This window comes from Penaeus japonicus, unplaced genomic scaffold, assembly GCF_977035675.1.
Source record: "Penaeus japonicus unplaced genomic scaffold, GWHDUDI00000001_assembly GWHDUDI00000012, whole genome shotgun sequence".
Classification (NCBI taxonomy): domain Eukaryota; kingdom Metazoa; phylum Arthropoda; class Malacostraca; order Decapoda; family Penaeidae; genus Penaeus; species Penaeus japonicus.
In genome coordinates, this window is record NW_028234414.1 from 42,441,319 (window position 1) to 42,456,318 (window position 15,000).

Sequence of the window (15,000 nt, forward strand, 5' to 3'; positions counted from 1 at the left end):
AGTTGACATTTAAGGGAAAAACAGTTATGTCTGCTTTATTTTATTTCATTATTTTTTCAGTTGTTTTTTCTCAGTCAACACATTATTGCAAATTATATACCACAGATAATCTTGTAGTTTATAAAAGAAATTGTAGTGAGAGCTTTAGAGGGGTGTAAAAATGTATCTAAACAATTCCTACACTCTTGCAGCAAAACCAAGTTTCACCATAAAGATTCAAGATCAGTTCATTGCCAAAGGCTCTGATCTGATCTGGGAATGTGAGGCTTTTGGCATCCCCGACGTAGACTACGAATGGCTGAGGAACTCGGCACCGATCGTATTAGAAGAACTGTCGGCTGATGATCAAGCACGGTTTGAGATTGTCGTATGTATTACGGTCTTATCATTTATTATGGTCTTATCGACATTATTTCCGTACATTGATGTTTGACAAAATGGAGTATTAGTGTTTGATGCTCTTTATATATTACTCTGTGAGGGTTTTATTATTGGAATGAGACACACCAAAGGAAGGGATGTTTGGTTATTCCAGTGAATTGAAAATTTAGATCTTGAATATATTTTTTAGATATCTAATGTGTACATTTTTAAGGTTTGAGTGGAGTGTGTCTATCTACACATTCTATTAGCCTTTCTCTTGTCACTGGAGTTTGTATGATAACCAATTATTTTGTTATTCCTGTTTAACCCACACAGGACGGGTGGTACAGTACTGTACCGCGCATTCAAAAGCCCAGTGGCCGGGCGGCACAGTATTGTGCCAGCCATTCAATTGATTTAGGCCTAATAATTCGAACGCCCCGGCATTTGGACATTCAAGGCTAGAATTCCCCCGTCGTGGATGGGTTAATACAAGGGTTGTGAATTTTTATGTTTATACAAGAAAATGCAGTTCAATAGCTTATGGAAGGCCAACAATCTTGTATATTCCTATTAGCTGTGAAAATATTCCTCTTTAGTGTCACTGTTAATCATTTCTCTTTCATGTTCCTAACAGGATAGCATGTTGAAGATCAAAGACATCCAAGTGAAAGACGAAGACATGTACCAGTGCAAAGCAAGTAACCATCTTGGCTCGACCTTTTCCACCGCCCAGTTGAAAGTACTAGGTAAGACGCTGTGCCTGGTTGCATGTGTACTACCTGACTCAGTAATAATCTTTCGGTGAATAATACTCACATTTTTATGCAGTTAGGTGTTAACAATGTTACTCATCTTTGCTGCCCTCCACAGAATTAGCCCCAACCTTCCGGAAGAAGCCGCTCGAATCCGAAATGTACGCTGCCGAAGGCGTTAGTGTCACCATTGTTTGTAACCCAGAGGCCGCCCCCAGGCCAAAGTTCACCTGGAGGAAAGATGGATTAGTTCTTGGCAGAGGTATGTGGACAAGGTCATTCTTTAAAGGATAATGCAGAACCAAATACCAATAGGGAAAAAAGTGCATTAGCTTCTGCTTCTTCGTATTCCACATAAATATTTACACACACTTTGCTTGTTTCTTATTTTTGATGTCAGTTAAGCAGAAGAGTAATTGTTTATTTTTCAAGAGTAGTATATTGGTACTTGATGGGGAAATTAACAAATTCTTTAAATTCTACCATATAATATAGAAATTTAACCATTTTTAGAGCCATCCATTCAGTGTATTCTTGTTAAACCTCTTTAATGCACCTGTATTTTATAACCAGAATATTTTTGGTAAATTATGTTAGCAGAATGAAGTTTATCATAATATTTAGATGCCAAAATAGAACAAATAACTTGAGATGGGTACTAGATATTTCAACAGGAATCAGTGAAAGATATCGAGATATGTAAATAATTTTAAAAAAATTATCAATTAAATTTTATCTTTTTCATTTTCTTTCTCTCTCTCTCTCTCTCTCTCTCTCTCTCTCTCTCTCTCTCTCTCTCTCTCTCTCTCTCTCTCTCTCTCTCTCTCTCTCTCTCTCTCTCTCTCTCTCTCTCTCTCTCTCTCTCTCCCTCTCTCCCTCTCTCCCTCTCTCCCTCTCTCCCTCTCTCCCTCTCTCCCTCTCACTCACTCACTCACTCACTCACTCACTCACAGGTGGAAGACGTCAAATTCTTCGTAATGGGAACTTGATCATCAACCCAGTCTCGCGTGAAGATGACGGCAACTACACTTGCTCAGCGGAAAATGTCTATGGCTCCGACACAAGTTCTGGAAGACTCATTGTCTTGAGTAAGTTTTGTTATTTTTTATTTTTTTTTGGGGGGGAAAGAAAGTGGATATTTGATGTAGATGTGGGAATGGAGAGCCTATAATTGAAAAGTACTAAAGAAAAGAAAATATTATATTAAACAAATAAAAATAAGGAAGAGGGAGATATAGAAAGAGAGAAATGATTGAACAGAATGATAAGAATAAAAAAAATGTGTCGACACTTACTTCACAGGAAAGCCTGAGTTTTACCGCAGTCCCCCAGAGGAGATCATAAGTGCCAAAGGGGACTCTATCACCTTGGAATGCGAAGCTTACACAGACGTACTTCTGGACACATCATACATTTGGCGGCACAACGGGCTGCGCATCGAGCTGGACGATACCGAGTATCTTCGTAACTTAGCCTACGAACAGGTGTGTGGTGTTGTTGCTTTTGTATCCTAAATAGAAAATGTGATTTGATTATATTCCTCTTGGTTTTTATTCTTCTTCTTCCTTCCTTTACCTTTTTGTTTTTGTGTACCTTTGTTTTGAGAGTTGTCTTTGTCTCTCTGTGTCTATCTTTGTCTCTCTTGATTCTTTCTTTCTTTGTTTAGTTATTTTTTTTCTTTTCTTCACATCCTGCTCACTGTCTCTATCACCTATCCTCTCTCCCCCACTCCATCCCTCCCTCCTCTCTTCCTCTGCTCCCTCCCTCCTCTCTTCCTCTGCTCCCTCCCTCTCCTCCCTCCCTCCCTCCCTCTCTGTCTCTCTCTCCCTCTCCCTCTCCCTCCCCCTCCCTCCCTCCCTCCCTCCCCTCCTCCCTCCCTCTCCTCCTCCCTCCCTCCTCCCCTGTCCTCCCTCCCTCTCCCTCCTCCCTCCTCCCTCCCTCCTCCTCTCTCCTCTCCTCTCTCTCTCTCTCTCTCTCTTCCCCTCTCTCTCTCTCTCTCTCTCTCTCTCCTCTCTCTCTCTCTCCCTCTCCTCCTCCCTCCCTCCCCTCCCTCCCTCCTCCTCTCTCTCCTCTCTCCCTCCCTCCTCTCCTCTCTCCTTCCTCTCCTTCTCTCCTCTCTCCTCTCTCTCTCTCTCTCTCTCCCTCTTTCTCTCTCTTCCTCCTCTCTCTCTCTCTCTCTCTCTCTCTCTCTCTCTCTCTCTCTCTCTCTCTCTCTCTGTCTCTCTCTCTCTCTCTCTCCCTCTTTCTCTCTCTTCCTCCTCTCCCTCCTCTCCCTCTCTCTTTCTTTCCCTCCCTTTCTCTCCCCTCTCTCCCTCTCTCTCTCTCTCCCCTCTCACTCTCTCTCTCACTCTCACTCTCACTCTCACTCTCACTCCCTCTCCTCCCTCTCTCTCTCTCCCTCCCTCCTCTCACTCTCACTCTCACTCTCACTCTCACTCCTCACTCTCCTCTCTCTCCTCTCTCTCTCTCTCTCTCTCTCTCTCTCTCTCTCTCTCTCCTCTCCTCTCCTCTCTCTCTCTCTCCTCTCTCTCTCTCTCTCCTCTCTCTCCCTCTCTCTCTCTCTCTCTCTCTCTCTCTCTCTCTCTCTCTCTCTCTCTCTCTCTCTCTCCCTCTCCCTCTCTCCCTCTCTCTCTCTCTCCCTCTCTCCCTCTCTCCCTCTATCCCTCTATCCCTCCCTTTCTCCCTCCATCCCTCCCTCCCTCCCCCTCCCCATCTGTCTCTTCCTTGCATTTTCCCTCTCCTGGAAATACAAGTTATAAACATACAAAATGTTGAGTAGTGATGAAAGACACTTAGTAAAGTCTTTTTTTTCTCTTTCAGGGATATGACTTCAGTGTACAGAGAAAGATGTATAATGTATATGTGAGTACTTTTTACTTTGATGTATTTAAGTATTTAGGGTTTATGTGATTGGATTAGGATATTTATTGAGTATATTTATGTATATTTATGCATATTTATGTATATTTAAGTGTATATATGTATATGTATATGTATATGTATATGTATATGTATATGTATATATATGTATATATATGTATATATATATATATATATATATATATATATATATATATATATATATATATATATATATATATATATATATATTAACTCACACATGACGTGTTGTACATCATGTGTACCGCTCATTCAAAATCCTATTGTCCTGGCTGCACAGTATTGTGCCAGCCATTCAATTGATTTAGGCCTAATAATTTGAACGCCCCGGCATTTGGACATTCAAGGCTAGAATTCCCCCGTCGGGGATGGGTTAATATATATATATATTAATATATATACATATTAATATATATACATATATAAATAAAATATAATATATAAATATGTATTTTTCCTTTCTCTAATGAACAGGACAACCCCTATGCAGCTACGCTAATCACAAAGAAGAAGGAACAAGAAGTATATGTGAGCAAAAGAGAACCACCATTTGAGAAGGTAAGTTCAGTAAAATGTGTTTCTGATGTCTGCTTCAGTTAAGGCTATTATATCTACATCAACAACTGTTAGGGTATCCACTGCCACAACCAAAGAGCAGAAAGCCGGTAATCGAGATACATAACCAAATTTTTAAACTATAGATACAGGTAACCCCTTTTATCTGAAGTGAATGCATTCCCAAGAAAAGAATTTTATATAAAAATATTAGATAATGTGTCATTTTCCCCTTAAAATTGATAAAGGTTGCAGGATGAAGATAGGTTCCTTCTTAGCCATTGTGATGAGAGAAAAATTCATAGACTACCACATTTTGAAATATTGGTATAACAAGGGTAAATGTGTGATAATATAAGTGGGTGCAGATTTATAGAATTCCAGAATGAGCGCTCAGATAACTTGGGTTACCTATAATTCTTTTAGGCCTAGTGATGTAGGAAATAATTTAATCTCATTATTAACAAAATCTCGATATCTACAAACTTGACAGGGCTACAGAGCGGGCCATCTGCGCATCAAAAACCTGACGTTGGAAGATGCAGGTATCTACGAGTGCGTTGCCAAGACTCCCGTTGCAAAGATTGCCATTTCCACCTCGCTCATCATCCATGGACCGCCTGGACCGCCCGGTAAGGAAAGAGTCCTTCTTGCGCTCTCAGAATTTGATTCTTTGGACGGAGTTGTGACGGCGTTTTATTAATTTTATTATAGAATGGATTGGCTTGAAGGTTATTTTTGTGAATTTCTTTGGTCTTAAGGTGGAGTGTCTGCCATTGACCTGACCAGCACCAGAGCTCGAGTGCAGTGGACGAACGGAGCGAGCAACGGGAGGGAGATCGAGAAATACACCATTCAGACAAGGACACAGTGGACTAGGGAATGGAAAACTGTGGCCGAAAATATAACGGCAAGGGTGAGTGATATCACGCACGCCATACATTATAACACGAGATGTGCCGTAACAAAAGAATTAGTTTTGATCTATTATTATTATTATTATTTTTTATCTTTACTCTTTGGGATGATGTTTTCATCAAGTTTAAACAAAAAACACTTGCAGATCATTGACTCTTCTAATGGGCGCATGGAGTACCAGTTGGGCGATGTCCTTTCACCCTGGGCATCCCATGAGTTTAGAGTACAAGGCATAAACAGTCTCGGCAAGGGCCAGTTCTCCACTGCATCTCCTCAGGTAAGTTGCTATATATATATGTGTGTGTGTGTGTGTGTGTGTGTGTGTGTGTGTGTGTGTGTGTGTGTGTGTGTGTGTGTGTGTGTGTGTGTGTGTGTGTGTGTGTGTGTGTGTGTGTGTGTGTGTGTGTGTGTGTGTGTGTGTGTGTGTGTGTGTGTGTGTGTGTGTGTGTGTGTGTGTGTGTGTGTGTGTGTGTGTGTGTGTGTGTGTGTGTGTGTGTGTGTGTGTGTGTGTTTACACAGTTAGATAATAGGTAATGTACTATGTATTAGAGGTGCAGTTGATCATTTATACTCTCTTGTTTTTTCTTACGTCACTCATGATTAATTTTTTACACGAAGAATTATACCAGATTGTAATTATTTCCTCCCCATGCCTTCTACACTGATTGCAAGTTTTGACAGTATCCTTTTTCTCCTCCTTCTCCTCCTCCTCCAGGCCAATACCAGACCAGACATCCCCTTCAAGACTCCATCCAACTTGGGAGGAGGTGGAGGCAAGACTGGGGATCTCACCATTACCTGGGATGTAAGTCAGTCACCGGTCCTCTTGTGGTTTGGGGGGAAAACCTTGATGCTGGATAGACTTTTTTGGAAAGCTGTTAAGACTCTTTGGTTTTAGGTTCCTTTGCTTTTATTTTATTTTTATTTTATTTTATTTTATTTTTATTTGATTTGATTTGATTTGATTTGATTTGTATATGTATATGTATTTTCCATTTCATCAAGTGTAACAGTAATGCAAATATGCAAACTTTCTTTGTATTAAGATGACAGATATCCATATTTCTCACTGACTCTGGCTTTTGAATACTATAGAGTTTTTTTTTATACATTGAGATCAACCTTTTTAATTCCAGCCACTTCCTGGAGAGAACCAGAATGCCCCTGGAATATACTACAAGTTGTTCTGGAGGCGTTCTGTCCTGGATCCAGAGACGGAGTTCCAGACTGTTGTGCTGCATGAACGTGGCAACACAGGCATGCATGTCGTTGACGTTAATCCTATCAAATATTTCTACACCGAGTATGAAGTGAAAATTCAGGTGAGTTATGACATAGAAAGTTAATATGGTTATATTGTAGGTGAACGTATGTTGTTATTTTGAGGCATGTATGTATATTTTACCAAATTAAACCTTTCTGCTTGCTTGTTTGTTTGATAAATTTGATATCAAGTTATTACTCAGTTGAATATAGATCTTCATTCACCAGTATCTGGTAATACACATTTAGAAGGAGTGTTAATAGATATGACCTTATTTACAGCCATTCAATAATCAAGGAGCAGGACCTGAGAGTGAACCTGTAGAGGTGTTCACTGCAGAAGGTATGCCTCAAGTCCAGCCCACAGAAGTGTCGGCCTTTGCTCACAATGCAACATCGCTCAACGTTACTTGGCAGCCCATCAATCCTACAAGAGACAATATCAGAGGAAAGCTTATTGGCTACAGAGTGAGTGATGTGACCTGTAAACTCTGTGAGGAAAGATGTGTGGTGATGGTGCTGTCTATTAGCCTCCTCTCTCAAGAAATTCAGTGACACACGTTTGCTATGTTCATTTGGACTTTATATCTATTTGTTTATTTCGCACACACAGATCAAGTACTGGAGGAGAGATGACAACGAGACCGATCACATCATCAAGCTGCAGATTGGAACGGAGCCACATGGCTTGATTGTTGGCTTGGTGCCTAATACCTTTTACTGGATCAGAGTCATGGCTTACAATAGCGCAGGTGCTGGCCCAGAGAGCGAACGTTTCTTGGGTACGTACGGTTTTCAGCTTTCTGTTTCAGTTGAGGTTTGCCATTGGTGATATTAGTTGCACTTGATTAAGATTTACTCATATTTTTTTGCATGAGACTTTATTGCCAGTAATTACCAAAATATATTATGATATTCCAAATATAGTATGACATGTACAAGTAATCGGGAGATATTGATCTATTGTACCTGGAGGTTATGTCCTAATTTTTGTATTTTTACATTGATAGAAGAGATTATATCTCCTGTTAATGATTTTAAATGTTAATTAACATTACATTATATATTAACAAGGTACTCTTACCCCCTCTCTTTTAGAGCGAACGTGGCGTTTCCCACCACTCATGCCACCGAATGCTGTCAAAGTCTATGCTATCAATCCCAGCACGATTCGCGTCACTTGGCGTGGTGTCACACCTTCTCCCATGGAAGAACCTCTTTACGGATATAAGGTTTGTGACGGTGTTTCTGTTCTTTAGATGATTTTCTTGTTATTTGCTCGTTTTATGAAATATTGTTTTATTACAAGAAGAAAGTTGCTTACAGAAAGATGCGAGTAATTGAGAAATGATATATAGCAACATTGAATGTTCAAACATCATTTTTCATAGTGAAGTTCTGTAGTTTTATGTATTTGTTATCATTGTTTCTTGTATTATCATTATTGTGTTACAAGTAAGTAAGGATCAAATGTTAACATTATGGATGCTACATTGTGTCTTAATTATTTTGATGAAAACATCATATTTGATGGTAGGAGCTGGAAACAAAAACATTACATTTTATTAGATCTGATATCACTATCATAATACTTGAACTTTTCATCCACAGATTAAGGTTTGGGAGGCTGACCAAGACTTCACAAAGGCAAACAACACCTACGTATACATTGGCTCTCCTCTCGAGGCCGTCATCAGCGATCTCACGCCTGGCAAGACGTACAAACTTCGAGTCCTCGCCTATTCCAGGGGAGGAGACGGAAAGATGTCCTCACCGCCCTGGGAGTTCCAGATGGGTGAGTTGGGGTCTTGGTGAATGCTTTCTTGTATTTTCTTTGTATTTTGTTTGCACATGACTCGGTGATCATGTAGGTTTAACTGTGTAAATAGAACCAACTATGAGTTTGAACATATGTTTACAAACCATTTTTTTTTTTTTTTCAGCTATCACTACAATGTAGTTTATGACTTCATTCGTATTTTGATGTGAAAGTCAAGCTTTTCATTACTGTCTAGGAATTTACTTTTGTAATGTGTACTAATTACAAAAAAAAAAAAAAAATAGTCCAATTTGTTAAATTATCTAGAAAGTGCATTTTATCAAAGTAATCAATATATTGTTTGAGGAAGTAGATGCCTGCAACATTGTAACCTCCCTTTGCCTCTGGTTATGCAAGAAAGTATATTATGAAAATCAGAGGAAGAATCATATCCTATTTATGATAGTAGTTAGATCCAGCTGCTGTGTTCGCCACAATTTTTTCTTACACACAATACTCATATTTGAGTAATGAATTCATCTTCAGGATTTCTCTAAATTACTATTTTTTAGTGGATAATGAAAATCGAGTAGACACATTATTGATAAGCATACATAAGAGAGATAGGACTTGTACTCTCACACACACACACACACACACACACACACACACACACACACACACACACACACACACACACACACACACACACACACACACACACACACACACACACACACACACACACACACACACACACACACACACACACACACACACACACACACACACACACACACACACACACACACACACACACACACACACACATATATAACACACACACACACATATATATATAACACGCACACACACATATATATATAACACACACACACACATATATATATAACACACACACACACATATATATAACACAAACACACACATATATATAACACAAACACACACACACATAACACACAAATAATAATAATATCAGATCAGATCTCGGGATGGATGGGGAAAAAAAACAATAAAACAAATATAAGAAAAAACAAATTTGTATCCATTTCCAGGCGACCCTGAAGTCTTGAAGGGCGAAGCTCCATCCGGCCATGCTGTCCTGGACAAAACGCTCGTCTGTACATTCCTCATGGCCTTCGTCACTCCCCTGGTTCGCTCATGGCTCAACAGACATCACTGAGCCTTGCCTGCCACAGCAACGGCAGCAGCTGCAACAACGACTTGTCTTCACATTCGCAGGAGCCGATGGACTCCTCTATTCCATTGCCGTTTCATTGTCCAAGTTGCATTGGATGCTTTTTTCTTTTCTTTTTTTTCTTTTTTTATCAGGGATTATGATGCGAATCTCATGACTTTCATGCAGTAATTGCATGTTGTTTTTACGTCTGTTTATTTTACATAGTAATGTACTTAATGGAATTTATTTTTTTAATGTGACTCTCCATTGTTCGAGAAGGCCAAAGTTTGAAGATATTTCAGCTAAACATTCCCGTGTACAAAGACCGTGCTTGACCCTTTCATTCTATAAATTATGGTTTTTCTGTTTTTTTTTTTCTTTAGACCTGAATTATTTCATGGTTATTCAAAGGGTGTCAATTTGCTCATATGAAAATAATTATGATAATTGTAGTGACATTCAAGACTTTTTGCATTGTTAGGGTTTGTAAGGAGCACTTTGGAACATTAAGATTTATGTAACTTTAGTTACACATATATTTAGCATAGCAATTATTATTGATTAAAAATATTACCTCTAGATTTCTTGGCCATATGTCTTTTAAGATTAATGAAAAAAAAAAAAAAACATGTCACCTAGGCTCAGTTTTAGTATTACTTCCCTTAGTCGTTTGAGATGTAGGTTCTTTTCTTGCAAACTTTCTCAGACTGCGAGTCTCATTCACAATTTTTTTTGAACCAAAGAGAAGGGGAGAAAACGGACAGAATTTGATGTCTGGGTGGGGCTCTTCTGTCTACGACAAATTGTAAATTTCTTATTCTGCCAAAATATAACCTTTGTACTCGGTATAATGGCTTTGTAAGTCCTCCATTGTTATCAGGAAAGTATTATGAGCAATAGTATTGTTACTATTATATTTTTATGGTAAATGTATATGTAAGAAGAAAATGAACAAAAAAAAACAAGTGATGTTGACGACTCTAGTGCAATTCACTCGTTACACATTGTGGAAGTAATACACGTAAGTGATGCAACACATTTTAGCGATTCACATAAACTGTGATTGGTAAATCGTATTCGGAACGATCATTAGTGTATTCATTCAGGTTTGAATACTAAAAATTGTGTAATACTTTTGTTGTTGAATACATGGCGACTTCGTAAGTATTTTGGATAAGCAAAATATATTCCTAAATGTTAAGCATTGTTCAAACTTTCAGGAACTTTGGCGTGCCTTTCTTCCATCCTTTACTGTATGGAATATGGTTGTACCATAGAATTGTGATCAAATTTCAAAGCAATACTTTCAAGGGCACTTGAATTGCAAGTGTATTATTATTATTATTTTTTTTTTTTCTTTTTCTAACCATTAATAGATGCAGATTTTTTTCATTTAGGTAATATTCTTTCTGGTAGTGAAAGACATTGTTTTTCTGTTTCTTATTCCTTCTATGGGTATCAAGTTTCCTTTCAGTTTTTGAATGAAACACAGATGCCTGATCTAGAATTCCTCTGTAAAACTATGGAATTCCATACCCAATATATTGATGTATGACTATACTTCAGTGTTTCCGTCCAGTTTTATAGTTTGTGTACAATTTTGTAAAGTTCTTTGTATAATTAACTTTGATTTAAGGTCATGAAATATTTTAATTTGTTTAAATCAATATTGTCATCTGTTATGCTGTATTCATAAAAAAATATTTTACAACCTTTTGTATTATTGGATAATTCTCCACCTTTCCTTATGTATGACTCTGTGGAAATGAGACTAGTTTTAAGGCCAATGAAAAATTCAAGTTAATAAATGAATATTAAATGTTAAAACTTGTTTATGCAATTTTTATAACTTTCCCACAAAATTGGAAAAAAAATCCATAAATGAGTGCATTTATACAATCATTCATCTCTTTATTTTCATTACATTTTACAAGTATAAAAAAGAAATTAACAAAATCAAAGGATTTTATGTGTGTATATCAGCACCTAGCAACGGCCTTTTGTGCAATCCATCGACAAGGAAACTCGGGAACTGCAGGAACAGCCAATATCTCCAGGGGAGTACCTGAAATTGTGGAAATAGGAAGTGTTACAAATATTTTCTTGTGTGCCAACATTAAAAGTTAGAGCTGACCTATTACTTATGATTACTGCAGGAGTAATTGCACTGTAATATTGTAATAGATCCACAATGAAATTAATGATACTGTTGCATTTTACTATAGTCTGTTTAACCCATTCACGCCGGGTCTATTCCGGCTCTAAATGGTCAGAATGCCGGGGTATTCAAACACAAGCCTAACGCCTCGGAATTCTCAGGCGCATTAGCTGAGAGCGAGAGCTGTACACCCACTCACCCGGTGCGCCTGCCTTGACCAAATATATTGATGCCGGCGTCTGACCCAAAAACCAATGAATGTGATAGCAAGTCAATCGGCGCGAATGGGTTAAAACAAGTCACTGTGCCTGAGCACAGGTTACTAATATCTCCTAATTAATTTCAGTGCATAAAATAAAATGGGCTGTAATATTCTGAAATGAAATATTTAATAAAGGTGTTTAGAATCATAAAAAAAAGTGTTCTTTAAAAGTCATACCTCTTGCTTCTAAATGTTGCACTAGGACAATCTAAAATAAATATATACTTAATGAGAAAAGAAAAGTACAAATATAGCTTGAATATGCCCTTTCTAAACTGTTGTAAATATTGAATGAGCGTTGCACTACCGATACAAAAGGCATAAGTAAATTTCTAACTAATCTACTCATAAAGTGGTTTCCCTCTCTCAAGGGCAAGAAAGAAAGAAAGAAAAAAAAAATGAAATGAAGCATTTTTCATTACCTTCTGAAAGTGATTCCTGAAGATCAAAGTTATTTAGATGTATGCTATCTAAGAAGGTATTCTTGCGGTGAAAAAACACCGTCTCCCAGGTGTTGTGTCGCACCATCCACAGCGCAAGGCCACACTCTTCGTTGAAGAGACTTAACACGTTGCCTTTTCCTTCTCTGACACTTGTATTCACTTCAAAAGCCTGGGAATATAAATTAGAATATTCAACTAAGATGAAATCACGTCTTTTAAGTCTGGAATAAGCACACAACTTAGCCACATTTCCATCAAACAGAGCCCTAGTTTCTACACATATATAATAGAAAGAGCAGCTCTATACCACAGTCACATGCAAAATAGATTTGAGTTATTCCATTTAAGAGTATTTTATTAATATTATATACTAGCCAACTTACGAATTACAAAATTGTTCACCCTGAGCTGAAACATGTTCATCAAAACAATCAATAGTTACTATGCTACGATTAAAATTTGGCAATGGTTAGTTAGATACACATGAAAAATAACAAGAATAATTCATAGATTAATCCTTCCATGAAAGGTCACATCTTCAGGTATGCAGCCTAGGGTGGGCATCTAATTATTATTATTATTATTATTATTATTATTATTATTATTATTATTATTATTATTATTATTATTATTATTATTATTATCATTATCATTATCATTATCATTATTATTATCATTATCATTATCATTATTATTATTATTATCATTATCATTATCATTATCATTATTATTATTATCATTATCATTATCATTATCATTATTATTATTATCATTATTATTATTATTATTTTATTTATTTTTTTTTTTTTTCTTATAGACTTATGGTACAATATATGAATCTATATATGGTATAATAGTATTGTGATACTAATTAGCATTTGGCATGATGGTCTAGTTAGACAACAGAAAGAATGAACAGCTTGTAATTTTACCAAAATGAAAAATTGCAGTTCAACAGTGATTCCACCTCATCCCTGTTGCAGAAAGGTCTAATACTACCAACTCTAAACTGAATAAACTATACTTAATAATCAAAGGGAAATATCTTGCTCATTGAAAATTGCAAAGTTGCATATCAAACAAGATAAATCAATTTGCAAAACAATTTTCTCTCAATATCTAAATTTGTCTTAAGAAAGTTTATGGAGAGCAGAATAGCCGCAATAAGAAAATATGGTTCAATGAGTACTACATATTGTTCCTAAAGGTGATGCAGCTCAGTGGTAGAGTGCTGGTTTTGTAACTGCAGGGTCACATATCTGCACTTGACCAAGCCCCTCCTAGTTGACTCAGTTGTGAGAGCACTAGCATATGATGAGGTCAAGGTCCAGGCAGAGAGGAAGTGGTCATCAAACCACATCATCCTGCAGCCCAACACATGTTTTTCTACTGACATGCTTCCGTCAACATGTGTTTTATTATGACTTTGACTTTCTGCATATTGTTGGTTTGATTCTTTCGACTTCTGTTCTTCCTTGTCCACATCTTCCTCCTCCTTCCAACTCCTCTTATCTTCTCCTCCTCCTTCCAACTCCTCTTATCCTCTCCTCCTCCTTCCTTATTTATCCAAACCCCCTACCCAGCCACATAACTCAAACAGTCAGCATGACAACAGTAGAGCTGGGCTGATTACTTGTAAGACGTTAAATGGCAATACGTGTCTGGAGCTTTTTTACGGTGGTTTCTGGGATATTCTGTACCTGTTTGCAAAGTAGGCCTTGCTATACAGTTTGAGCAACATAGAGGGTTTGGTGGGCTGCATCCATTATCTAAACATATTGTTGCACCGAATCTTGGATTTGAGGAGGTAAGTAACTTTGTTGTCTTCTTTATCATAAAGATGCAAAGGTCTGCATTGGAACCTGTATCATCAAAGCTATGGTCAACATAAAAGCACACGAAGAATAAAAAGGGAGAAGTTCACTAACGATCAAAAGCTTTATCTGACTCTTCTAAATTTCAAAAGAGTACTTAAAACTCATGCCTTAAATGTGACACTTACTTTATATCCTTGTTTTTCTGTCAGACCCTGGGGCAGGCCAAGACTAGGGAAATCCTCTGAAGTATCTCTGATAATTCCGCCAGCATTGCTCGCACTGTCGTCAGCAGTGACATCGTCGCTTGGTCCAGACAAAGTCCACGTGCTGCCTTGGGCTAGAAACACATTGTACGGTGTAAATAAATAACATATACACTAGTATATAACCGCTAATAAGTAAGATATGTTCTGAAGTGTGTGAATCAATAATGCATAATCACTATTTTCAATAAGTGGCTTAATAAAGACAATAAAGAAAGAAGGCTTTAACATTCATATTTTGGATGTAAATCTATTTACAATTTTATCTAAACAAAACCTCAAGAAAGGAAAAGGTAGGACAAACCTGTGGGTCTCTTGCCCTTCCAAACCTGCGTTGCG

General features: G+C 37.6%; 2 protein-coding genes across 6 annotated transcripts in view; one reads left to right on the top strand and one right to left on the bottom strand.

Annotated features, from left to right (window-relative positions):
- Cont (Contactin) overlaps positions 1-11,429 on the top strand; it is a 19,738-nt gene extending 8,309 nt beyond the window's left edge. For both annotated transcript variants that reach the window (XM_086542818.1, XM_086542819.1), the window contains exons 10-26: positions 192-367; positions 1,001-1,112; positions 1,237-1,380; positions 2,072-2,206; positions 2,421-2,602; positions 3,939-3,980; positions 4,494-4,577; positions 5,068-5,206; positions 5,336-5,490; positions 5,638-5,769; positions 6,208-6,297; positions 6,629-6,814; positions 7,038-7,223; positions 7,369-7,537; positions 7,854-7,987; positions 8,367-8,550; positions 9,594-11,429. In XM_086542818.1, the coding sequence (XP_086398944.1) occupies positions 192-367; positions 1,001-1,112; positions 1,237-1,380; positions 2,072-2,206; positions 2,421-2,602; positions 3,939-3,980; positions 4,494-4,577; positions 5,068-5,206; positions 5,336-5,490; positions 5,638-5,769; positions 6,208-6,297; positions 6,629-6,814; positions 7,038-7,223; positions 7,369-7,537; positions 7,854-7,987; positions 8,367-8,550; positions 9,594-9,721 (2,378 nt within the window). In that variant the 3' untranslated portion in view covers positions 9,722-11,429. The remainder of the gene's footprint in view (positions 1-191; positions 368-1,000; positions 1,113-1,236; positions 1,381-2,071; positions 2,207-2,420; positions 2,603-3,938; positions 3,981-4,493; positions 4,578-5,067; positions 5,207-5,335; positions 5,491-5,637; positions 5,770-6,207; positions 6,298-6,628; positions 6,815-7,037; positions 7,224-7,368; positions 7,538-7,853; positions 7,988-8,366; positions 8,551-9,593) is intronic.
- A 171-nt stretch (positions 11,430-11,600) lies between these two features.
- The window catches only part of LOC122243385 (uncharacterized), an 8,097-nt gene continuing 4,697 nt past the window's right edge, over positions 11,601-15,000 (bottom strand). For all 4 annotated transcript variants that reach the window (XM_043000946.2, XM_086542820.1, XM_043000948.2 and 1 more), the window contains exons 5-8: positions 14,966-15,000; positions 14,584-14,735; positions 12,561-12,750; positions 11,601-11,783 (exon numbers count right to left, since the gene is read on the bottom strand). The exon at positions 14,966-15,000 is cut by the window's right edge and continues 158 nt beyond it. In XM_043000946.2, the coding sequence (XP_042856880.1) occupies positions 11,698-11,783; positions 12,561-12,750; positions 14,584-14,735; positions 14,966-15,000 (463 nt within the window). In that variant the 3' untranslated portion in view covers positions 11,601-11,697. The remainder of the gene's footprint in view (positions 11,784-12,560; positions 12,751-14,583; positions 14,736-14,965) is intronic.